Below are 25,695 nucleotides of genomic sequence, written 5' to 3'. Positions count from 1 at the left end.
CTGTTTGTGATCTATGACGTCACAGCGTGTTGTTTGAATGACGGAAGGGAGTAATAACAGAAATGGGTCCATTCTTCTTGTTCTTCTTGTTTTAATGGATTCAAAGTGTCGCTAGGTTGGCTACTTGTGAGCCGAATTGAGCAGAACAACCTCCAGATTGCATCGAGTCGTTGCAGTGACACCGGATCTGACTGCAGCTCTGTGAACTCTAACGCCGTGTATCTCTCGCAGTGAAGGCTGAAACGATGCAACAGGTGAGTCTACCTGAGCAGAATACCTCTAGAGGACTATTGTAATGGAAAATCACATTGTATGCAATGATGTCTCTTTATGCAACAGTGGAGAGTTCCTGTCTGTGTGCTCTTCGTCTCATGTAGTGGGAAAGTACTGAGTGTTGACTTTTACTGGGACACTGTCTGAGTTAAACAACTCCTTTCCTCACAGTCCCTGTTGTATAATCACATTGTAATAATCTCCTGCAGTGCACTCTTCTGCAGACTTTGTGTGACTCTGTATAACTAGTGCACTCTTCTGCAGACTTTGTTTGACTCTATATAACTAGTGCACTCTTCTGCAGACTTTGTGTGACTCTGTATAACTAGTACACTCTTCTACAGACTTTGTGTGACTCTGTGTAACCAGTGCAACTCTTCTTGCAAGAATAAAATCCAACAAAGACATTTCATCTGTTTGAGATCCTTATTTCAACGTTCATTAGGACTCATCTTGGAATATTGACAGAATTTCCATCACACTGAGTTTGGAGCAACATCACATGATAGTGTTGATCAGAGGCTGTAGAGGAGAGGACTGAGTGTGTGTGGAGAGGAGGATCACCTTTCTTTAGTTGTTGAAGTGGCAGCTCCTCTGCTGAAGGAACAACAGAAACCTGATCCCAGGAGGCAGGAGGTCAGGATTCAAGTGATGCTCTTGAGGAGCTAGTTTGTGTTTGTGCTGCAGTGGAGGACTTTAAGAATGGACATGGACATGGACAGCAGGACAGCTCGTCTTTTACAGTCCAGAAATAAGACCTATGTTTATCTGTGGACTAACAGGCAGTTCCAGGTTAGAGCTCAGATGTCCTCAACAGGTTCTCATTGCTCTGTGCTGTTGGTTTGCTCATTATGTGCATGTGTGTGTGTGTGTGTGTGTGTGTGTGTTGCAGCAGGAGCAGGTACAATGGGATGATGTGAATAAACTCCTGCAGCATCATGGTTTTAAGCCGGTGCATTTTGCTGATCCCGTAGAGAATAAGAATCTTTCAGGTAAGTGGTTCCAATTTCTCCAAGTAACTTTGAGTTAAATTAATAATAATGTTCTTGGATTTAATTGCTACAGTGTGCATGAAATACAATCTCATTTTGTTTTGACATGAAAAACAGTCTTATTTAGTAGCATGTCTGTCGGCCTCAGCATTTCATTTTTGTTACGGTGAAATTCCAGTTTTAGGGAGCATTTGAAATGATTGCTAATTCTTACATTTGGCTTTGAGAAGTTTGCAGACACCTTGTCTTTGGGATTGGACCATATGAATACTCCTTATTAGTGAAGCCTCAGTCACATTGCTCTCTGTGTGTCCTTAGATTTGATTCTGCTGGACAAGAAGTCAGCTGGTGAGATCAGGACGACTCTGAGGACGATGCTCACCGACTCGGAGAGAAGACAGGCCCTAATCCAGGAGCTCGTCAAGTCCAACAACCAACTCAAGTAAGTCACAGCCAGTTAATCATACCCTGGAGGAATTTAAATTTGTATCCCAAGAGAAAAGCATTTCACTAAGTCCCAGTAATTTGTAGTATTTTTACTTGTGGCCTAACTTGCACGACTCAACATAATTTTGAGATATTTTCAGTCAAACAGCATTGAAGTTTAATAGCAGAATAAGGTTAATCTAGTTAAACAATTTCTTTAGAGTCTCATCCAACAACTGTACGACAAGAAGTCCATCACAGAAGAGGCAGAGTCATGGAAATATATAGAAACTAGCAGTATGTAGTCGACTCCATCATGTCATCCTGCTGGAATGTATGGAAGAATTCAGAGTGAAGTAAAACAGTGGAAGAACAGCTGAGGGTCTGGTACAGTGTATACATGCCTGCAGTATATATTACTGTGGGCCTATCTACTTAATAATGTATACACAGTGTGTGTGGACCACCTGTCCTCCTGTTATCTAATCTCATCAGCATCACAGGACTATCACAGAGATGCACCTGTCCTGTCCTATGGTCAGTGCAGGTATGAGCTATGAGCTGCTGTGGTCAAAGGGAGACCAGCTGCCTGTACTGGTCATATATCTCCACACCGTCTCCAGAGCAAATAAGCATTTAGTTCGAAGAAATACTGTCGTTAATATAAGGCTACTGTGTTACATCAGAAGTCAGAAATCACATGTTAATGCTTTTATCAGCCTCAAATTTCAAAAATACGATCAATTCCTTGTTTCCTATATATTGACAAGATCTCTACACTGTGCAGGACTCAATGAAAAAGCACAGAGAAACCCACTGTCCCAGATTAAAGTAAGAAATAGAATAGAAATGCACCTGTTGCATTGTTAGACTGACCCTGTTCTGTGTGTTGGTGTGTCTTTAGAGAGGAGGTTCATGAGCACACCAGTCGATCAGCTCAGCAGTCTCAGAGGACCGCAGAGCTGGAGGGGCTGCTGGACGTGGTGAGGACCAAAGTCCAGGACCTGGAGGACCGCTGCCTCGACAAGGCTGTCCAACAGCACAGCCACACACATCAACTGCAGCAGGAAAGACAGGACGCACAGGTGTGTCAACAAGCCACTGAGGACTGACACATGTTGATCAGATGGCACGCACATTAAAATGATTTATCATATATTTCAGTCAGAAAATATGGTCCTCTCAGTGAGGAAAACGTCTGTTTCATCTGTGTAGGACCGGTGTCAGGTTCTGGAGCAGAAGCTGTCTAAACAGACGGAAGAAGCAGCTCAACTTGAGAGGAAACTCTATTTCACCATCAAAGAAGAAGAGCGACGATTAGCTCGACAGAGTCGCACCTTCCAGCACATCTGCAACAAAGTCAGCCAGCAGAACTCCCCAGCAGACCAGCAGTGAGAACAGTAGCCTTTCTTTCTCAAATGAAATTCATTGTTATCGATTAAATATTATTTTCTATACTGGCTTGTAAAATATTGTGATTTTAACAGAGATCTCATGACTCTGTGATGAGCTGCTTGCTACAGTTGTCCTGGTTCTCCTGTCTGCAGGGTGTTGGATGTGATTGACTTCTATGAGACCAAACTGACTCAGCTGCTGGAGGAGCTCAGGTAACACACGCTGACATGTTTCAAAAGATAATGATAATAATGTTGTCGCGATACCAAAATGATGACCCGACACGATACCTGCCTAAATATGTCTATACGGGGACTGAAACGATGCCACAGTAAAAACCTAAAACACCAGGAGCAGTAGTGGAAGAACAGATGACACAACATGGAACTTAAAATTCTTAGTTTTTTTATTAATTAAAAAAACAAAACAGCCACCACCTCCACATGTCACACGGCTGGACTACTGGACTAGAAGAGCACTTGTATTTGCAGCGGACACATGAGAGGTTGTCACGCCCCCTATGGCTGCAGGGAGTGGAAGCAGAGCGCTGCACACACACACAGCTCATAAATACAGCTCTTATTAAAACGCCGTCATTCTTAAAGTACCGGAACTAATGAAATGGGGTATAGTACCGTTTTTAACGGCAGGGTACTGTGATATCGGTATACCGTGCAACAGTTAATGCATCATGTGTCTTGTTTATTACAAACGACTCTTTCGTACATGAATGCAGTAATACAGTATGAATTAAAACACTGACCTGATACCTTGTTAGTACGTATGTGTAGATAACTCGACATGTTCCTATGAGGCTGTAGTGGCAGCTGGTATAGTTCACTGCTCATTGAAGTCCAGATCAACCTGCCACTACGTTACAATGACTCTTCAATGTATTAAGTGACTAGTATGCTGGAGCAATGATGCCCAGCCTGGGGGATGAGACACATCCAAGGGGTCGCAGGATTATTACCGGGAACTGTTTGCACTAAGCTGTTCATTTTCACCCCAGATCAGTCAAAGGAGAACCAGAAGGATCTCCAGTGGCTCATCAGACAGGAATCAGCAACGTTACTCCATCTTTCAAAACCATTCTCAAGGTAACCTGACGAATGTTTATTCTTTTTCACATTTTCAAGCAGTGGGTAATACTCTTACATTTCTTCCAAGGCATACCAGGAACAGCAAAAGGGAAGCAAGATTCAAATAGAAGAGCTAAAGAGGGAGGTTGAGCGCCTGAAGCGAGAGTTGGAGACCAGGTGTGTGTTCCTCCAGCCTGAAACACATGCATCAGTGTCCATGTTCAGTATCAGTAATAACACTGACTGTGTTCCTCTGTGTAGGCCGACACTCAAAGAAGTGAAGTTCTACAAACACAAACTCCGCCGTTTGGAGGGTTCAAACAAGCACAATAACACAAGGTAGGAACTCTGAGTGTGACCTAAAAGACTGTTCTATAGCTGAACTTTGGCCTCGTGCTGACTCGTTTTTGAGACCAAGCAGCGACCGATGCTAAGAAATTAAGCCAGTACAGAGGTGCCCAAAACTGCAGTTCCTCAAACGGCCACTTGAGGCTTCAAAAGCGAGTCAATCCCCATAAACACGACAAAAAACAGGTTTGATCTCTGATGCTAATTTCCCCGTTCATCACAACTGAACCCCCTCCACTTCAGCTTTCACATTAGTAATGTTCCGTATCCGCGGATACTTGCATCATCATCTCTGCGACATTTATTTCTGTTGTTGCTACAGTGTAGAAAAGCGTGCCAGTCACAAGATCCCAAATCCATACAATGGAGATGACCATTGCAATATGTTTACTATTGATTATTTTATGAAGACAATGTCAAGCTGCCCTCCTACAGTTCGTTATCACTCATGGCTATGCAGTTCAGAGGATCAGTGTTTGCGTATTGATTCATCGATTATTTCCCCGGCCACCGTAGCGAGTGAGGGGAATCTGCCTGTAGTGAAACAGACTGGGAGCCGTGATCAATCAATGTAGATGCAGTTAATAAATTCAACACACATATTCAGCGGGATATTGAAACAGCTGTCTATGCAGACTACGCTTCACTAAATGAAACAAAGAGTTGAAGCGTAAATAATCTCATGTACAGAACCAACCGTCTTTGCAGATTGCCTGAAGAAGACAACAGAACTGAGATCAGTGAGAACATCAGTGACCAAGCCAGGGAGGCCAGTCTTTATGACCACTATCGCCATGTAAGCATATAATTAGTTCCACTGAGTCGTCTCTCTGGGTTTCAGTCCTTCATGTTTTCATAACTGTGATTTATTTTGCTGAATTCCAGCTGTTGAATGAGATCAGTGCTGTTGTGACCGATCCCAACGCTCCGTTACGACTGCACAGACAGAAACCCTCCTCTGCTGACTTTCACACTGTCCTCCCCACACTGGAGAGCTGGGCCCAGCAGCTCCACCTGCTGAAGGTAAACCCCACCTGCCCACCACCCACCAGGGGAGTTGATGGGAATACTGGTAGAAGAGAGCTTTGTGGAGCTTCTCTCTGGTCATCCACCAGGAAGTAGTGGATACAGCTTAACAGGAACCTAGTTGGTCAAATTTTGAACTGACTAGAGTTGTTGTATGTGTGTGTTGGTAGGATCTGCAAAGGGCTTTAAATAAACTGTCTGTCAGACTGATGCCGTGGCAGCCATCTGATGGTGGCCATAATGCTGCAGAAGCAGTGAAGGTGGAGGACATGATGTTGCTGGTGGACACACTGCTGGAAAACACCTCCACTGATGAGGAGAAGGTAAGACGCTGCACTGCTACAGGGTAGTGTTTAAATGTATTTGTGACGGGGTCAAATCCACTCCATGGTGCATTGATGGTTGTAAGTAGCAGCTGTCAGAGGCTGCTGCAGGTGTCCCTGCTGCATGTGGACTCATCCCAGGTCCAGGACTGGGTAGACTCCAGTGAGATCTACTCATGTAGGAGTGTTGTTTGTCCTGCCAGGTGCTCAGGAGTCCCACTCGGTACACTCTGGGCTCCATGGTGTCTCACTTCCAGAGGCTGTTTGACGTCACCTCCCTCAGCGGAGTGTACCCGCGTATGAACGAGGTCTACACCAGGCTGGGAGAGATGACCAACACCATGAGGAACCTCCGAGATGTTCTGGAGCTCGGTAACCTTCGGCTACAATCAGAGCTGCATATGTTCTAATGACTGCCTCTGATACAGTGGACTGATTGTGGCTTTGTGTGTCAGACAGCAGGGTTCCTCCTGCTGAGCTGGTGAACCAGGTGGCCAGACTGGTGTCCTCCACTGAGCACACTGCTGGATTCCACAGTCTGCTGGGAGATGCTGATATTGACAGGTACACACACACACACACACACACACACACACACACACACACACACACACACACACAGAGCCTTCAAATGTTGTTCAGAATATCACCTTTTATCTGCAGGGCCACAATAATGATATAAACTGCTGTTGTTTCTCAGTATCATCGTCAAAGTGAAGCAGCATGAGGAGTTCTTTCCTGCTTTCCACGCCCTCATCATGGACATTTTACACACTCTGGGTAAATATGACACAGTAACAATACAAGACTAAATCCATAAAGCAACGTATACTAATACAGAGAGTGTGTGTTTTTCAGGAGTGAGTCACCTGGACGACATCCTTCCAGCTCTGAAGTCTTTGAAACAAACCGCTCAATGAGGTGCTGCTTTAACTGATCTGAGTGCGGTGTTTTGGTCACTGTAATGATTGTGAAGTGTGATTTTAGTTTTTGAATAAAAACAGAATATTTGATAAATGAGTCTCAGTGATTATCAGCATCAGTACGGGAGCAGTTCTACCTCTTCAGTTGGAGAATATACAGCAGGTTTATTTAAGTAGGCTCACTATTCAGTACCTCCACACATTCCCCACTCAACACTCTGGCAGCCGTCCTGCAGGTTTGAAGAGGTGAGTAAAAAGCAGATCATTGTAGTCACCTGACCTTTGCTGAACTTTCTGGAGTTAAAAAAACAAAATACTTGCACTTTCCTTGAGTATTTCCATTTCTACGTCTCTACTTGTATTCTATTATTGCAGGCTGTCTGAACCTCCGTATACTGTGGCTCAAATAAATACAGGCGTCCATCGAACTCAAAGAGCTGCTCCATTCTCATCATCAATCATCTAAATATTCAGCCATGACATTAAACATCTGTTAGATGATGAACACTAAGCTACGCTTTTCTGTCCTCCAACACAACAAACACTCTGGTTTCCACCATGGATGTGTTCCTCTATTCCACCGCTGTCCTCCGGCAACACGTCAACTCGCCAGATTTCATAAAGAGACTTCTCCTTGAGAGAGACTCTTTCCTTTTTTCTACATACTATACACTGTAGTCATGAAGGCCCAGCAGAGACTGTACGCTCTGAGGCGACTCAAGACTTTCAGACTGAAACCACAAATCCTCAGGGGCTTCTACCGGGGCACCGTAGAGAGCCTCCTGACAGGCTGCTTCACCACCTGGTACGGCAGCTGCACCAACGTGGACCGTAAGGCGCTGGAAAGTGTGGTGCGCTCGGCCCAACACATCACCGGGTGCGAGCTGCCCAGCCTGCAGGAGCTGTACACCCAGCGGTGCCTCAGGAAGTCCCTGAGGGTCATTAAGGACACGACACACCCCCACAACAGCCTGTTCTGCCTCCTGCCCTCTGGCAGGAGATACAGGACCCCCAGGACTCTCACCAGCAGACTGAGGAACAGTTTTTTCCCCCAGGCCATCAGACTTTTAAATCGATAATTAATTCGACACATTCTTACACAAAAATATTTCTTATACTGTATATACTGTATATATTGTTAATACATATGTTCTTAATATGCCTCTATATGTTCTTAATATGACCTTGTATAAAGTATTTCCTTTTATAATTGTAATGTAAATGTAATATAATTTATTATTTTAATGGAGCTTCCCAGCAAAAAGTATTTCACACGTTTGTACCTGTACAACCAGCGTGACAATAAACATCTTGAATCTTGAATCTCGAATCTATACCAGGGATCAGCAACCTTTACTATCAAAAGAGCCATTTTAGGCAAAGAAAATAAACAATATTTTGAGCATTGTGATGAAGGTAGCACAGTTTATCGTCTAAGTATATAGTATATAAGTCTAATGCAGTGAGGGCCAAAGAGACAATGTACTACGGAGTATTAGGGCCACATTGAGGGAAAAAACATCTGAGATTTCCAGAACAAAGTTGTAATATTACAAGAAAAAAGTCGGAACATTATGAGAATAAAGTCATAACGAGAAAAAAAGAAAACATAAAATTACTACCTTATAATATGTCTTTATCCTCATAATACTACGACTTTTTTTCTCGTAAACCTTTGACTTCATTCTCATATTACGTGTAAGGTTGGCCGAGTGGCTAAGGCGTAAAAACTGAGAAAAATTCCAGTTAAGCAGTCCAGGTGTATTTATTAACAATTAGTGGAAACCAACAATCCAGTGCAAAAATAGGTACAGTGCAGGCCTGGCATCCAGGAAACAGGTTCTTCCAAAATAATGAAAAATATAAGCAAAATGACAAAAATATATATGAAGATACAGCATAGGCTATGCCCCTTTAAATGTTGGGCCCTTGCAGCTCTACAATATGGCTTGCCTCTCATCAGAGGTTTGCTCTCCACTGACCCCCCCTCCAGGTATTCCAGCCTCCTCTTTTATGAAGCTGGATCCTACTAAGTAAAACAAATAATAATTAATAAACAATCAAACAACAGCATAATAATATCCAGTCCAAAAAAATAGGACATCATTTATAATTAAATTATAAAACATTTAATATAACATTTTGAGGCAAGTAATTATTCAAACTAATTAAAATTACCTTGCCTATTATCAACCCCCCCAAACACCCCTCCAACTCTACAGTACTTGGTACCTTCTCTGGGAACCCCCCTTACATAAGCTATTGGTACGCTCCTGTTGGGTTTCTGCAGTCCAGGTCTAAACCAAGGAGCGCATCTACAGCAGAGAAGAGAGGGTGACAAACAACTTACTGAATATCCATTTAACAATAAATGGAAATGTTCAATATTAATACTTATGCCTGTGTGTAATTCATAAATACATTTTTACTTTGTATCACTCTGACCCCCATTAAGAAATGGATTACTTTGTCGACATTTAGAAGTCCTGATGCTACAGTAACACTTAACACCTGAGTTAACATGATGGAGGTGGCGTTACAGTGTGCGTGCGTTGCATCTTACTTTACAGGGCACGGTCTAACCCGTGACATTACGACTTACTAAAAAAAATGTTTTCCCTCAATGTGGCCCTAATACTCCATCGTCCCGTCGTCCCATAGACCTACAACAATGATACATAAAAATGAATTTCCATTTTTATAAATCCACAGGGAGCCGCTGGAGAGGAGCTAAAGAGCCGCAGGTTGCTGACCCCTTTACTATACTATGACTTTTTTATGACTTTATTTAAATGAATTTGCTGCAACAACTTATGAGACATAATAGAGCATGGGGATGGCCATCATATACTTCTATCATAATGTTCTAAACCCTGATACACTTTCACTATTTATTTAATTAATTGATTCATTAATGTTTATTTCTGATTCATGACTAGAACAACTTGTCACACAGTGCTGAGCTGCATCTCAAATTAATCTCCAGGTTCCCACCTTTCAGATGATGTACACCACTTCTATGTGACATCTACTGTTGACCTGCTATCTCCCCCTAAAGACCCCCTGGACCTCCCTAAAGAAGACTAAAACTGGTCTGTTGTCGGTCTAAGAGGGTTAATTCAGCCTGTTCAAGCCAAGAGAGATTCTTATTAACACATTTTATTTTATTTTATTTATTTATTTGCACATAAATCAAACTGCACAAAATCCAGTCAATGAAAAAAACAAACAAGAAATGTGCGAGGAGAGATCAAGAAGCGAGAGAATTAGATTTAAACATGTTAAATGGCTGTGAACACACACAGTCACAGAACTGAGCTGATTTCCTTTAAATGGAGAGAGGAGGAGGCACTCTGACCATGTGATGCAGGCTCATGAGAACAGAGGGAGGGATAACCCTGAGAGTCAGTCCAGAAACCATTTTGAGATGAAGAAGCAGAGCAGAAGGAGGACAAGTGAAGACTGAAGCAGGGTGAGTGTTAAGCACTAAATACCTTAGGGCCAAAATACTTCTGCTGTGTTCTGAACCATCCAGACCTCTCAGGTCGTCTGGATCAGGTCTGCTTAGTGTCCCCAGAGTCACAACTAAACATGCAGAAGCAGCTTTCACTTTTTATGCACCAAATATCTGGAAAGCTTCAAACTTTCCTGTTTGCTGCTGCCTTTTATTAAACCAGATAATGATCTTATATACTGCACTAGAGCTTTTACTCTTGTGTGTTATATTCTATTTTAGCTTGTTTTTATTTTCTAATCTTTAATGTTTTTATAACTGTTTTAATTATGTCTTAATGTTTGTTCTTTGCACTTTGTCGCAATGTTCTTGAATGTTTATGTAAAGCACTTTGAATTGTTGCTGAAATGTGCTCTACAAATAAAGCTGCCTTGCCTTAATCAGGGTCTGCATTCACATGTTGTTATGTGCACAACAACAGGTTATAAACTAACACTGGTCTAACTGGATGAGAGCGTCTCTGTCCACAATCTGCTCTTCTGTTGCATCATGTAAACAAACCGTCAGTGGCGGCTGGTGGAAGGTTTTCTGGGTGGAGCAACATCCGATCCGTTTCAGCAAACATCCTGTTATCATTTAATGCAAAAACACATTAATACTTTGCAGTTAAATAATTAACAATTATTTTATTCCAACAGGAAGAGTAAATAATGCTTTGAAAAACACAACAGTATAACATGTACTCAGTGGTGGAATGTAACTAAGTACTTAAATACAATTTTGAGGTACTTCTACTTTACTTGAGTATCTCCATGTTCTGCTAATTTCTATTTCTACTCAACTACCTCTCAGAGGGAAATATTAGACTGTTTTACTCCACTACATTTATCTGACAACTTTAGTTACTTTACAGATTCAGATTATTAATACAAAATATAATCACATTACAATCAAATTACACATATTACTGTGTGCATTTCATATTTAAAACACACAAATATTGACAATTTGTATAATTTGTATTATTATTATTATTATTATTATTTGTAGTAGTAGTAGTAGTAATGTTTTTTTGTGTGTGACTCTATTGGCCGGCCGCCACTGCAAACCACGTACATATCAGCTGTGAGCTCCAGATCAGACTGCAGCTGGATACTTAACCACTCCAAAGATGGGTTAGTTGTTATCTTCCTACGTTTGTGTACTTTTTAATCAGAAAACACACATTTTATATTATTACTGGAAATAACATACGATATAGCCAACAGCAGTTAGGTTGTTATCTGTGATCTTCTCCAGCCAGCTGCACCCTTATTATGGTTTCTGTAGTGAAATGAGGAGGTACTGGAGGCTACAGATAACTCCTCAGGCCCGCCCTGCGTCTTGCTCGTGCCAGGGTCAAAATGCGCACACAGACAGGTGCCGAGATAAACGGAGTTAAACAACACATTAATCTAACAGTCTGACTGATTTCTTCATAACCACTATTTAAGTCAATAAAGACTAAATGTCACACAAATGGCAAACGGAGCGGATCAAAACAGGCTTCTTACTGAAATATTGTAGTGACGGCTCATATTTCCCAGAGTTTCCATAGTTGTCTCTCTGTGCTGTGTGTTCTTGTTTTATTTGAACCATTAGTGAGGTGGCTGTTATATTTTTTGACAGCTTGTAATAACGATTCGCTAGTGAACGCTACGCATATACAGTAACTACGAGCGTCAATGCTTGTGCTAAAAGTGTCAGTAATCAAGTTAATATCTTCATTTACATCCAGGACAACTGACCCGGTTTTCTCGGCTCATTTTATCTAAACTAATCAGTTAGGACCATCCAATAGAAAAACAATGTAATCAAGCCCAAGTACATGTCTTAGTTGTTTCCTAAATGCAAAGCTATCACTGTTTTGTGCTTTATTTTACATTGTAGTGTTAAATCCTTCCATTACCAAACAGTATGACTTAATCTTACTTATAGCCTAGCTGTTATTTCAGTTCATTGTTTTTGTCAGGAGAGAATTCAGATGAGGGGCCACAGTGACCTTTTTTGGCGGGCCTGGAACCCCAAGGCCCCTAACGCCGACGCTGGTCTCTGAGTCAGTTTCCTCCATGTGGACTGTAGAGGAGAGAAATGTTAGAATGAACTCAACAGTTTGATTCATCTGTGAACACAAAGTTGTGACTAGTTGAATAATCCTCATTAAACCTGCTGTAACCCAAGAAAACAAGCAGAGATTTAAAGAGAAGTGACCAGCTGGATGCTGGATGGTTTTATTATACTGTATACTGTTTGTGTGTGTGTGTGTGTGTGTGTATTTGTGTATTACTTCCTGTCGATGGAGTACCATGACGGAGTCAAAAAAGGTACTAATTGCGGGAATATGCTAAATTATCATTACCCAAGCATTAGGCTCGTTCGAGATGAACTGCTCCTCGCCTGTTAAGTAGAGGAGATCAGGCGGCAGCAGCAGGAGGAGGTGACTAAAAGCTGCATCAAGTCGGACACAAATCTAACCGGCGTGCATTACACGGATCGATTCTGTGCCGGCCTGGCTCATCTTGAACAAGCCTATTGACCATCATCAAAGACAAAAATATCGTGTAGTCTGATCCCGGCATTACGTGTTCACAGTCAGTGTTCCTGTTTTACCTCTCAGACTGACTTCAGATCAGAAGATGAGTGACTGTGTGGAGGAAGAGGAGGACAGAGCAGAGTCTCCAGTCTCCGACTGTCTGTCTATGAAGAGTGACGGGTCCAAAGATCATCCACCAGACTTCAGTAATGAACCTCGACCCTCAAACACAAAGTAAGAGACTGTTTTTACTGTAAACTGAGCTGATGGACGGTGATGGATTGAGAATGGAGACAAAATGTTCTGCTAAAAGATTTCTATTCCTGATGCAGAACTATTAGTGCAGATACTGTTTCAAACTAAGATGGATCTTAGTCTGGGTTTAATAGCTACAAACTACTGACTGTATTTCTGTAACAAAACACCTGAGAACCTCCATTTCACAAATAACACTTAAAAAATATCCATATAAGTCTCTGTAAAGGCCGGTTCAACAGAATTGCATTGTTAGACAGCTTGGGGTCCATGTTTACTTCCTGTCAGCTGATGTCATTCAGATCCACTGCAACAGGAAATAAACGGGGACACATCTGGAATGTTTATGTTTACAACTGTGAAATGGTCTAAAGATCTGCGACTATTCAAAATCTGGAAGAATGTGCTTTGTCCTTAAAATATTTTGTGGGTTTGACTTCTCCTAAAATCAGCTGTTATGAGCTGCTGGGTGTCATCTTGAATCAGTGCACATCATAACTGTGCAACATGTGGTGAAAAAGCATTTGTAGAAAATATTTGCTCACCTTGATCATATGTGTTGATGGTTTGAGTTTGTTCTTTAACTACATATGTAAAATATGGTGAAAGAAAAATCTGCTCAAAGGTCCACTTACTCATGATTCAGAGCTTGGAGCTGAAAGCTTTGGATCATTATTATGTGGACCTTTGAGCTTAGATTCTCTTCACCACATATTGTTTCTGGAGGGCAAGAACAAACATCTCTGGTGTAAAAGTATCTGCTGACAAAACAAAGTGCATGAAATGGTCAAAAATAGATTTGTACAACACCCAAGGACACCAGTGTTACATGCTGTGTGTCTTAGACCGCTGGTCTACCTCAATATTTAGACCACTTCTAACCTCAGTTCAAACCTAACTAACTCAAACTAAACTGTCCAAAGTGACTGTGAATCAGTAAAGGACATAATCAGCTCTCTTTAATGGAGGACTTTTACTGTGAAGTAGCTGCAGAAAATGATGAGTTTGTATTAAAGGGGAACAACGGGCATTTTTAAAACATTGATATTATTCTGGAGGCTAAATAACATGATGGAAAAACTACTGCAACTTGCTCATGTACGCTCATATTGAGAGGGCGCGCCAGGAAACCACGAGGTGACAGCATCATCACGGTAAACAGTAACTTCCTGTCAGTGGTGATATGAATAGAGTATAGAATTTCAACATTTGCAATATAAACAAACATGCTGTTACTTCCTGAATGTATTGTATGTGTTAACAATAAACACTTCTAAGACGGGGAAACTGTGTCAGACCTTTCTGACTTCTTTAGTTTTCCAGTAATTATAGTTTATACAAGTGCTGTCCACTGGAACAGAGAGGTGCATGACAGGATTTGGGCAGCAGCTAGCTTGTAGTTTCCACAGTGATGAACACCACACCAGTAAGGTATATCAGACTGTTCCCATCTGCGCTCTACTTGGTCTAGAATAGTCTAGGACTGTATGTATGGAATTAGTTATAGCTAACGTTATTTTACTATCCAACTAGCTAGCTACCAATATGCCGTGCCTGTTGCTAACATGGTCGATAGCTGCAGGATGACCGCCACAACATGCGCTGAAATCCTGTCATGATCTCTCCGTTCCAGTGGACAGCACTTGTATAAACTGTAACTACTGGAAAACTAAAGAAGTCAGAAAGGTCTGACACAGTTTCCCTGTCTTAGAAGTGTTTATTGTTAACACATAAAATACATTGAAGAAGTGACAGCATGTTTATTTATATTGCAAATGTTGAGATTCTATTCTCTATTCATATCACCACCGACAGGAAGTTACTGTTTACCGTGATGATGCTGTCACCTCGTGGTTTCCTGGCGTGCCCTCTCAATATGAGCGTACATGAGCAAGTTGCAGCATTTTTTTCATCATGTTATTTAGTCTCCAGAATAATATCAATGTTTTAAAAATGTCCGTTGTTCCCCTTTAATACAAACTCATCATTTTCTGCAGCTACTTCACAGTAAAAGTCCTCCATTAAAGAGAGCTGATTATGTCCTTTACTGATTCACAGTCACTTTGGGCAGCTGAACTGAGGTTAGAAGTGGTCTAAATATTGAGGTAGACCAGCAGTCTAAGACACATCATGTAACAATGGTGTCCTTGGTGTTCCTTGTTAGAATAGAATAATATCAATGTTTTAAAAATGTCCGTTGTTCCCCTTTAATAAACAAACTTCAGCCAGATCACTGAATGTTTAATGAGACAGTCAGATAGGAAAAGCAGCTAATTCTTGTTTATTAAAGCAGGAGAGTTAAAATAAAGGAACATTTTCATTACAGACTGAATACTGAACTCAAACAGAAAAGTAACAACACTTTAACTCTTCTCTGTGACCATCTGAGCTTCTAGACGTTATTGGCCAAATCTTGATATTCTTCAACAATCAACAAATGATTTTAGTAATAAAGTAATGTCTCCACAGAGAGAAGAAGAAGAGTCATGCTTCTGTGGAGGAGCCGATGTCCGGATCCAGAACAAGACCTGGACTGCAGACAGCCAGTCAGACCAGCACTGTACAAAGTAAGACTGTAGATCGGTCTGCTGATGTCTTCATGTCTGGAGACAGGACTTCTTGTTTTAATACACTGACTGTTGTTGTGACAACTGTTTAAGATCTTCTCCATCATACACATCTGCTCTGTATCACTTGTACTTTGTTCTCCTTTGAGAGAAAATCTGAACCCAAAAGGAATACATTTATATTTTTATGTTTTGTTTTTATGATAGCACTCCATCTTTGCATTAACCAATCAGAATGATGTTTGTTCTCCATCTGCATAGATGAAGATGGAGAACTATTAAACTATGTGTAAAGCAACAACATCACTGTTCTATCACAGTCAGACAGTCACACTGATGAAAGGGGAGTTTTTCCTTGCCATTGTCGCATAACAATACATGCTCATGCTCTTGTTGGGTCTCTAAATTATAGAGCACGGTCTAGACCTGAGGCCTGTACTACGAAGAGAGATCAACATACCCAGGGTATCGTCTCCTTATCTGGCTTAACTAACCCTAACAACCGAGATCTCGCTAAGCGGTCCTACGACGCTGGTTATCAACTCAGTAAGTCAACCCAGGGTTTCTCAATCTGGATACGAACGTTTTCACATGAACGGAGCGGTGTCTGCAGCATCTGACCAATCACAGACATGGACAAGTCCACAGACTTGCAGACAGACAGGCAGAGCGGCACATTTTACAAAGGAAGAGCAAACTATATTATTAGACAAATACGAAGAAGTTAAACACTTAATCCAGACTAAAAGTAACACGGTTGAAGCTGCCAAATGCAGGAAGGACAGCTGGCAAAAGAAAAAACTCCCGATGTGTGAATGCGTAAATTAACAGACTTATTAATTTAACGGAACACTCAAAAGTCAGATATAGTTGTCTAGATATAAACAGCTTTTAGATGTGTTATGGATGAATGGATTACACCTCATTATGCCCATTAATAAGTACACGGCGTGTAGGACCATTTCAACCTTCTTTCAGCTGCGTCCCCGTCTCCGGCGTGTAATGGAAATTCAATTAATATTCCGAGATGAGTCCTAATGAACGTTGAAATAAGGATCTTGAACAGATGAAATGTCTTTGTTGTATTTTATTCTTGCAAGAAGAGGCACTGGTTATACAGAGTCACACAAAGTCTGCAGAAGAGTGCACCGCAGGAGATTATTACAATGTGACTATATAGAAATCTACAACAGGGACTGTGAGAAAAGGAGTTGTTTTACTCAGATAAGGAGTTGTTTAACTCAGACAGTGTCCCAGTAAAAGTCAACACTCAGTACTTTCCCACTACATGAGACGAAGAGCACACAGACAGTAACTTTCCACTGTTGCATAAAGAGACATCATTACATACAATGTAATTTTGCATTACAGGCGGTGTGAAACGGACTCAAGACCAAGTAAAGAAAATAAATATAAAAACATAATTCAAAGCGGTGAACACCCACAGCATAAATCCAACTGTCCTTCCTGCATTTGTCAGTTTAAACTGTGTTATGCGCACTCAGCTGTGATTGGTCAGTAGGTGGTGCTTTTATACGAGTTGATCTCTTATCTGGAACATAACCTGCTCCGGAGCAGGATAGGTGTTCAGCATCAGTTACCATGGCGATCTACCCCGGTAAGAAGTGAACCACCTCCGTAGGACGGAAAACCGTGAAGGGTCAACCCTGAAGTTACCTCGCTAACCCCTGATCCTGTTTCATAGTACAGGCCTCAGCTCTATATGAAAAGCGTCTTAAGATAACTTCTGTTATGAATTGAACTGAACTGAACAGGAGCCACAGACTTTAAACAACATTAGCTTTCCTGCTACAGTCTCCTTCTCTAACTTAAAACCATAGGTCTGTCCTGCGGAGCAACTTGTTGAAAAACTATTAAAAATAAATGTAAGAATCACTTTGACGTTATTTTTGACTTCAAGAAGGGATGATGACTTTATAACCTTTACTTCTTTATATGTTCTTATGTTGATTATTTTCATATTGGCATTGGAAATAATACGTTTCTTTGTTTTGTCTTAAACTTTGTCTCTCTCTTTCAGCAGATAGAGGTCTGCAGGAGGTTGTAGATGAACATAAGATCAGTCTGAAGGAGAGATGTGAACGTGTGACTGAAGGAACTGATGAAACAGGAAGTGGAACCCTCCTCAACACCATCTACACTGAGCTCTACATCATAGAGGGACAGAGTGAAGAGGTTAATACCCAACATGAGGTGATGCAGCTTGAGACAGCTTCCAAGAAGAAGACCCTCCATGACGCTCCAATCAAGTGCCACAAGATCTTTAAAGCCTTACCTGACCAACAGGGACACATCAGAGTCGTTCTGACGAACGGCGTCGCTGGCGTTGGAAAAACCTTCTCAGTGCAGAAGTTCACTCTGGACTGGGCAGAGGGCTTGAAAAACCAAGATGTCAGTCTGGTGATTCCGCTTTCGTTCAGGGAGCTGAACTTGATCAGAGATGAGCAGTACAGTCTTCTCAGGCTGCTCCGTGTTTTCCATCCAACATTACAGAAGGTCACAGCAGAGAAGCTCGCTGTCTGTAAAGTTCTGTTCATCTTTGACGGCCTGGATGAAAGCAGACTTTCACTGGATTTCAAGAACAACGAGGTTGTGTCTGATGTAACCCAGAAGTCATCAGTCAACGTGCTGTTGACAAACCTCATCCAGGGGAATCTGCTTCCCTCAGCTCTCGTCTGGATAACTTCCCGACCTGCAGCAGCCAATCAGATCCCTCCTGCATGTGTTGACAGGGTAACAGAAGTACGAGGCTTCACTGACGCCCAGAAGGAGGAGTACTTCAGGAGGAGAGTCAGTGATGAAGAGCTGTCCAGCAGAATCATCTCACACATCAAGACATCCAGGAGCCTCCACATCATGTGTCTAATCCCAGTCTTCTGCTGGATCACTGCTACAGTTCTGGACCACATGTTGACGACAGACCAGAGAGGAGAGCTGCCCAAAACCCTGACTGACCTGTTCTCACACTTCCTGGTGGTTCAGACAAAGAGGAAGAAGCAGAAGTATGGTGAGGGACATGAGACGAGTCCACAGGAGCTGACGGAGGCTGACAGGGAAGTTCTTCTGAAGCTGGGGAGGCTGGCGTTTGAACATCTGGAGACAGGAAACATCATGTTCTACCAAGAAGACCTGGAGCGGTGTGGTCTGGATGTCAAAGAGGCCTCGGTGTACTCAGGAGTTTGTACAGAGATCTTCAAAAGAGAGTGTGTGATCTTCCAGAAAACAGTCTACTGCTTTGTTCACCTGAGCATTCAGGAGTCTCTGGCTGCAGTCTACATGTTCCACTGTTTCACAAACGGCAACACAGAGGTACTGAAGGCCTTCCTGGGAGAAGACTATGTTCATTCAACCCTGGAGAACTTCCTGAAGAGAGCCATGGAGAAATCCCTTGAAAGTAAAAATGGCCACCTGGACCTGTTTGTTCGCTTCCTTCATGGCCTCTCTCTGAAGTCCAACCAGAAGCTCTTAGGAGGTCTGCTGGGTCAGACAGACAACAGTCCAGAAATCATCCAGAGAGTTATCAACAACCTGAAGGTGATGAACAGATATACCAAAACCTCTCCTGACAGAAGCATCAACATCTTCCACTGTCTGACGGAGATGAACGACCACACGGTACATCAGGAGATCCAAGAGTTCCTAAAGTCAGTGGACAGAACAAAGAAGAAACTCACAGAGATCCACTGCTCAGCTCTGGCCTACATGCTGCAGATGTCAGAGGAGGTTCTGGATGAGTTGGACCTGAAGAAGTACAACACAACAGATGAGGGACGATGGAGACTGATTCCAGCTGTGAGGAACTGCAGAAAAGCTCTGTAAGTCCAGATGTGATTAACTTTATAGATCAGTGTAGTTCTTCAAGTATGCACACTATAAATTATTCTTAAAATATAATATTCTTATAAATGTTCCACGTGTTTATTACATAAATATGTCAGTTGTATTTTCTCACAGATATTTTTGAGCTGTTTCCAATGTTGAGTTAAAAATGTTTCAGTAGGTTGTGTTTCTAGCTGTCAAGTTAATGAACACTTATTCTATTTATTTATAATAATTGTTACATTTTACAGTTTTTTCTTATTTATCTTTTGGGGTGATGGAGACTACATGTGAACCTGGTAAAACAAATGAAAAAAAAACAAAAGATCAGCTGGCTGGTGGAGCGCTGGGTCTAACCGGTGTAACAGCAGCAACAGTACGTTTGCTGATCCGGCAGGGAGTCGGGGCGGTCCTGGGATCAGAGCCCTGGTGCTGGGGTTTGCTTTCAATAGGCCTTGCACCACATTACACCTTACCTCGTGTGTTTTTGGGCTCATCTCTTTCGTTGGCTTCAAATCCAAAATGTTGCCGCAGTTTTAGTTTTCTTTGAGACCAGCTCTGTCATGTCTTGTCACCCCAAAAAACAGTAAACAAACTTCTTCTTGTTTATAAACCAACGTAATATCGTATTACATTAATCACGTTGTCATATTGCTTATTAGTAATGCAATACAGGCTGGATTTAGCACTGTGACTTTGTCGGCACAGGTTGTTGATGTCGGCTACTTTTTAATTTTCCAGAACGTGTCATAATGACAAATGTCGGTTCCGTCGATTAGCATAAAATCAAACCGGTTTAAGCTCGTACACCGGACCGGACCGGACCAGCAACTCTAGCATTGGCCACCGTAAACTACTGGTCATACGAGACAAAGATTGTCGTTGTAAAACCCCTGAGTGTGTTGAATCGAGCAATGGTGCATTTTATTGCTCATGAATTCAAGTTGTGTTCCATCATCTTGTTTTTAAATCTTTCCTTTTATTCTGTTACTCAAAGAAGGAAACTCTGGTGTTTCAAATTCAAATAAGCTTTATTAACATGAATGTTCAGGTTACATTATTGCCAAAGCTAAATTACATATTAATGAGTAATTACATTTCACAAGAAATAATCACAAAATAATCTCAATCACAAAATACCAAATACATTTTAAATACACATTCTTTACAGATGTAGTCAATCAGAAACATGTTTAGAGCTTGTAGCACCTTTTTATTGTATAGCAACAGTCAACATATATTGCAACTAATATTGTACATTGATTTTTCTCCCCACATAAGTATGGTATTTTCTGAGGATTGGGGAGATGGATGAACTCGGGATATATGCTATTTAATTTTTCAAAGAAAACATCTCTCGCATCCTTATATTTCTCACAGCACAGTAAGAAGTGAGATTCTGTCTCCACCTCTCTGTTTCTCTCTCTTGTTGATGTAGAGAAGAGTAGTAACAGGAAATACACAGCTTCCACCAATAACAGCGGTCTGATGAATATATAACAGCAGAATGGTAGAATTAAGACTTTTTAATAGATCTTATACACACCAAAGATCAATGTTATGTTTTTAATGCTGATACACTGATAACATCTTTCTGATGATATTATGTTGAAAATAATGCAACCTTATTAGTTCTTTAATTGTGTTTGTGAGATGAATACGCTTGATGCTCAGAAAAGAGTGTTAATGACAAAACACCATGCAGTCATCAAAATATCTAATTATAAAAATGTTTAATTATGTACAGGTCTAATATTATTACGCGATTTGTTCAATTTCTCTACCGTTTGGCAGTAGTCAAACGTGAACCTGACAGCAGCAGGTAGCAGCAAAGAGAGGTCAACTTTCTCAACTGTATTATTATTACTTATTCACTGAGTTTTAATGTGCTTTTCTAACCAAGAAGGCCTCATGCTAACTTTGTGGAGACAGACATGGGCTGAGATCACACTGACAGGCTGGACATTAGGGAAGCCTCAATGTAGCTTCATTTTCTTTCTCTTCATCTCCAAGATTAAAGAAAAACAAAGATTAAAAGTCTGCAGGTTTGAGAGAGAGTGATGAGAGTTATTGTTTCATGTCAAACAGTGAGATAAGATTAGCTGAATGCTGATGTGAGGAGCAAATGTTAATCAAAGAAGTATATATCAAACTGTTTAGTCATCAAGTCCATGAAGTAAATATAAACTGTCCTCTTTCATAATAACATATTTTGTAATTTTTGTGTCGTCACAGACTTTCTCACTGTCGGATCTCAGCTACTCACTGTGAAGTTGTGGCCTCAGCTCTTAAGACCAACCCCTCCCATCTGAGAGAGCTGGAGCTGAGTAGCAACTACACCCTGCAGGATTCAGGACTAAAGCTTGTGTCTGCTGGACTGGAGAGTCCAAACTGTAGACTGGAGACTCTGAGGTCAGTTCACTGACTGTAGCTTAGCTTACTGTAGTTTGTACACACACTCTCTACACACTGGCTTGGCTCCAGATGGCTCTAGAGAGGGACATTCACGTTTTTGCGTCGGCCACCGTAGCTCTCCAACACGCTTGGCACACAGGAGGGGCTTCAGTTGGTTGCAATCTCCTCACCTCACCGCTAGATACTGCCAGATCCTACACACTGGACCTTTAACCACAGACCTCATTTCAGGCATCTAACTAAAATCCCATTCAAAAAACCATTGACCTCCAGACGAGGGAACAGGAATTGCTGAAATGCTAACTCATTTCTGGGTTTTAGGACTCATTCCTGCAGCAATCTATTTGAACATGTCTAACGGTGCAGCACTCTTCAACAAACACGTATTGCACCAACTTAATGGCACATAAGTGATGATTATGAACAACACTATCAAATTAGAGGTTTCTATGGTTCTAAGTTATTCCCACGTTCTTTTTGACAGCAGATCTAACTGTGCTCTGTTTTCATGTCAGCATTGTCTAATTATTTGAAGCCGCAGACATTTAGATTACAACAAAAAACTAATAAATATTCTGCATCAGAAACATCTTTAGAGGTTCATATTTTTTTCAAGTCTGTCTCAATACAATACTCGCATGTTCATATGTATATTCAAAGAGTTATTGATGTCTGTCATCATTCCTTCTGTCTGTGAAGCAATCCCCGTAGAACCTGAGTGTTAAGAGATGAGGACAAAATCCGCAGTCTTGTTCTGTGTAAAATGACCTGTAACGTTGATCTAAAACTCGGAGGCTTCAGCAGTCTGAGTTATATGTATTAGGGCTGGGTGACTTGGAGAAAATCAAATATCACAATATTTTTTACTAAATAACTCAGTAATGTGGATATAATGACTAAGTGTAAAAGACAAATAATAGAACAGCTAGGACATTCTGGTAAGTTCAGAAAATAATAATCACTTTACTGTAATGTAGCCTTTAAAACCAGGAAAAGACAACACTTATGCCATATCACGATATTACTAATTCCAGACTTGAATAGGTGTATGAATGTTGTGATGACATTTGGATGATGTCTGTAGAAGGCTGACATTATGATGATCCACAATAACGCAATGACAAAGTCACTCTACTCATTTTAGGGAAAAGCTCATTGATTAGGACATAGTGATGTTGAGCTACACATTTAAAACCTGAACACATCTGATTGGATTATAAAGTGATTTTTATCTTCATTTATTCTTTATTCAGATTGAGTGACTGCATATTGTCAGAGATCAGCTGTTCTTCTCTGGCCTCAGCTCTGAAGTCCAACCCCTCCCATCTGAGAGAGCTGGATCTGAGTATCAACGGGCTGAAGGATTCAGGAGTGAAGCTGCTGTCTGATCTTGTCTCGAGTCCACACTGTAGACTGGAGACTCTGAGGTCAGTTCACTGACTCTCTGTTACTGTTAGAGATCTTATATGTTTAATTAACAATTGAAGCTGATTTATGTACAAACATAACTTACATCCATAAAAGGTGTTAATGTCCTTTTCTTTATATTTTCATGTTTCTTGAACTAAATTCAGTCTGCAGTCACTAAAGACTTGTGTTTCTTAAAGAAAGTGTAGAAAATGTCCACTGTTAGTTGTTCAAGTAAATTAATGTTTATCATCACAGAAGATCAACTGAACTAATATTTGTTTTACATTGATCAAGTTTACTTCATGAAGTAGAAATATTTCTCTAGTTTTTGATTGTTTCAACGTATTCCACAAATAATGTCTGATCATTGATATTGATCCTTCAGCACACACACTGATGAACACCGAGATCAGCAGCATGTTATTGATGTGTGTTGACATGAATAGGTTTATGAATGTTGTGGTGACATTTAGATGATGTCTGTAGAAGGCTGACATTATGATGATCCACAATAACAAAGTAACTGTACTCATTTTAGGGAAAAGCTCATTGATTAGGACATAGTAATGTTGAGCTACACATTTAAAACCTGAACACATCTGATTGGATTATAAAGTGATTTTATCTTCATCATTTATTCTTCATTCAGATTGAGACTCTGCAGGTTGTCAGAGATCAGCTGTGCTTCTCTGACCTCAGCTCTGAAGTCCAACCCCTCCCATCTGAGAGAGCTGGATCTGAGTAACAACGACCTGTATGATTCAGGAGTGAAGCTTCTGTGTGGTTTTCTGGAGAGTCCACACTGTAGACTGGAGACTCTGAGGTCAGTTCACTGATTGTTAAAGTCGACAGACAGCAACAGTGAAACGACCACAGATTAATTTAGATCGCACATACACATGGTGCAGGGGCCGCGAGACACAACCCATTTCAATACCACTTAATGCAGTACTGAAGCCACAGGCAAACTGATCTGAAAATGGCAACACTCTGGCTAACATGACGGTTTGGGAACAAGCTGTGTCGCATAAAATCCGCACAGTACGGTCATCTTCTGCCTCTATTTCCATTCTCTTAACTTGTAGGCAGAACTCAAGCTGCGCTTGACTTTCCTGTGCCTTTTCTTGAGCCTCCAGCTTTAGGCGAGCTAGGCGCACTTTCAACCGAGTCTCATCTCGAGATCCCGAAAAACCAGGCGAGATGGGATCATAACAGGGCAGGGTAACCCGTGTCTTCACCCGGCCCTCTGGCTCGAATGCAACACCCGGGGCTGCATGCGTCATTAGCTCCGTTGTGGCACTGAGGGATTCACCCTCACAGCTACCCTCAGCCAGACATTTAAAACACTACATGTGATGCACACTTATTGTAAGTAATGTATTTCTAAATAAATTATGCTACTGCCCCAAATTCCTGAACCACTTAACGAGTGTCTCATACACAAGTTAACCTTTAAATAGACGCATTAACAAAGTTACTCTGACTATCACGCAAGTTAACATACAATAGAGAGACACAGAGGTGGACTGCTCAGATGAAATCACAACCGCCCTGTCACTTTCACGAAGAGGCTCTTATCAGGTGAGGCGGTGGATCATGCAGGCTGCTGATTGGTGGCTGGGACCAAAGGCGAGAAAGGGGGGAGGGGCCAGTTGAAGTTGGGGAAGACTGGGCACAAACACAGGTGGTACGGTCCGGAGGCGTGACCCAGGCGGGAATCCCTCAAGAGAAGCAAATGACATGTTGACCAGCCTTAATTGACAGAATGAATTAAATACTGCACCACAGTTAAGCAGACAAATACACAGGACGGTTCAGACATTTTCTGTAGCAATCCACAATAACACAATGACAAAGTCACTCTACTCATTTTAGGGAAAAGATCATTGATTAGGACATAGCAATGTTGAGCTACACATTTAAAACCTGAACACATCTGATTGGATTATAAAATTATTTTTATCTTCATCATTTATTCTTTATTCAGATTGAGGTGGTGGAGGTTGTCAGAGATCAGCTGTGCTTCTCTGGCCTCAGCTCTGAAGTCCAACCCCTCCCATCTGAGAGAGCTGGATCTGAGTAACAACAACCTGCAGGATTCAGGAGTGAAGCTGCTTTGTGGTTTTCTGGAGAGTCCACACTGTAGACTGGAGACTCTGAGGTCAGTTCACTGACTCTCTGTTACTGTTAGAGATCTTATATGTTTAATTAATAATTGAAGCTTATTTATGTACAAACATAACTTACATCCATAAAGTTGTTAATGTCCTTTTCTTCATATTTTCATGTTTCTTGACCTAAATTCAGTCTGCAGTCACGAAAGACTTGTGTTTCTTAAAGAAACTGTAGAAAATGTCCACTGTTAGTTGTTCAAGTAAATGAATGTTTATCATT

General features: G+C 41.3%; 2 protein-coding genes across 4 annotated transcripts; both read left to right on the top strand.

Moving 5' to 3' along the window:
• On the top strand, nt 1-6,882 carry cep70 (centrosomal protein 70). 3 transcript variants are annotated; one of them, XM_037784926.1, is made up of 16 exons: nt 1-254; nt 1,166-1,265; nt 1,584-1,707; nt 2,596-2,776; nt 2,919-3,082; nt 3,239-3,298; nt 4,099-4,186; nt 4,257-4,345; nt 4,430-4,507; nt 5,225-5,312; nt 5,402-5,539; nt 5,713-5,865; nt 6,069-6,237; nt 6,321-6,429; nt 6,566-6,645; nt 6,724-6,882. In XM_037784926.1, exons 1-16 carry the CDS (start codon nt 246-248, stop codon nt 6,783-6,785), a joined length of 1,692 nt encoding a protein of 563 aa, XP_037640854.1. In that variant the 5' UTR covers nt 1-245; the 3' UTR covers nt 6,786-6,882. The 3 variants fall into 3 exon arrangements, 2 of the variants coding, with proteins under 2 accessions (XP_037640854.1, XP_037640853.1); XM_037784925.1 differs by having other exon boundaries at nt 3-254; nt 2,907-3,082; XR_005208868.1 differs by lacking the exon at nt 6,724-6,882 and having other exon boundaries at nt 2-254; nt 2,907-3,082; nt 6,325-6,429.
• LOC119497092 (NLR family CARD domain-containing protein 3-like) lies at nt 6,288-25,457 on the top strand (the record flags this gene model as incomplete). Its single annotated transcript, XM_037784924.1, has 8 exons — nt 6,288-6,292; nt 9,270-9,271; nt 12,899-13,048; nt 15,539-15,636; nt 17,678-19,472; nt 21,712-21,888; nt 23,951-24,124; nt 25,289-25,457. Coding segments are annotated over exons 3-8 (2,544 nt in total), but the record flags the coding sequence as incomplete, so codon positions are not given.
• Between the last annotated feature and the right edge of the window lie 238 nt (nt 25,458-25,695).

The sequence above is a fragment of the Sebastes umbrosus genome, chromosome 11 (genome assembly GCF_015220745.1).
Source record: "Sebastes umbrosus isolate fSebUmb1 chromosome 11, fSebUmb1.pri, whole genome shotgun sequence".
In the NCBI taxonomy this organism is placed as follows: Eukaryota; Metazoa; Chordata; class Actinopteri; order Perciformes; family Sebastidae; genus Sebastes; species Sebastes umbrosus.
The sequence above is the reverse complement of the archived record's forward strand: the minus strand, read 5'-3'. Positions and strand labels throughout refer to the sequence as shown.

Bases quoted from the DNA above. Each gene is read 5' to 3' on its own strand.
- cep70 (XM_037784925.1), top strand. The intron at 2,777-2,906 runs GTGTGTCAACAA...TCATCTGTGTAG, and splicing joins AGGAAAGACAGGACGCACAG to GACCGGTGTCAGGTTCTGGA. The intron at 6,430-6,565 runs GTACACACACAC...GTTGTTTCTCAG, and splicing joins GGAGATGCTGATATTGACAG to TATCATCGTCAAAGTGAAGC.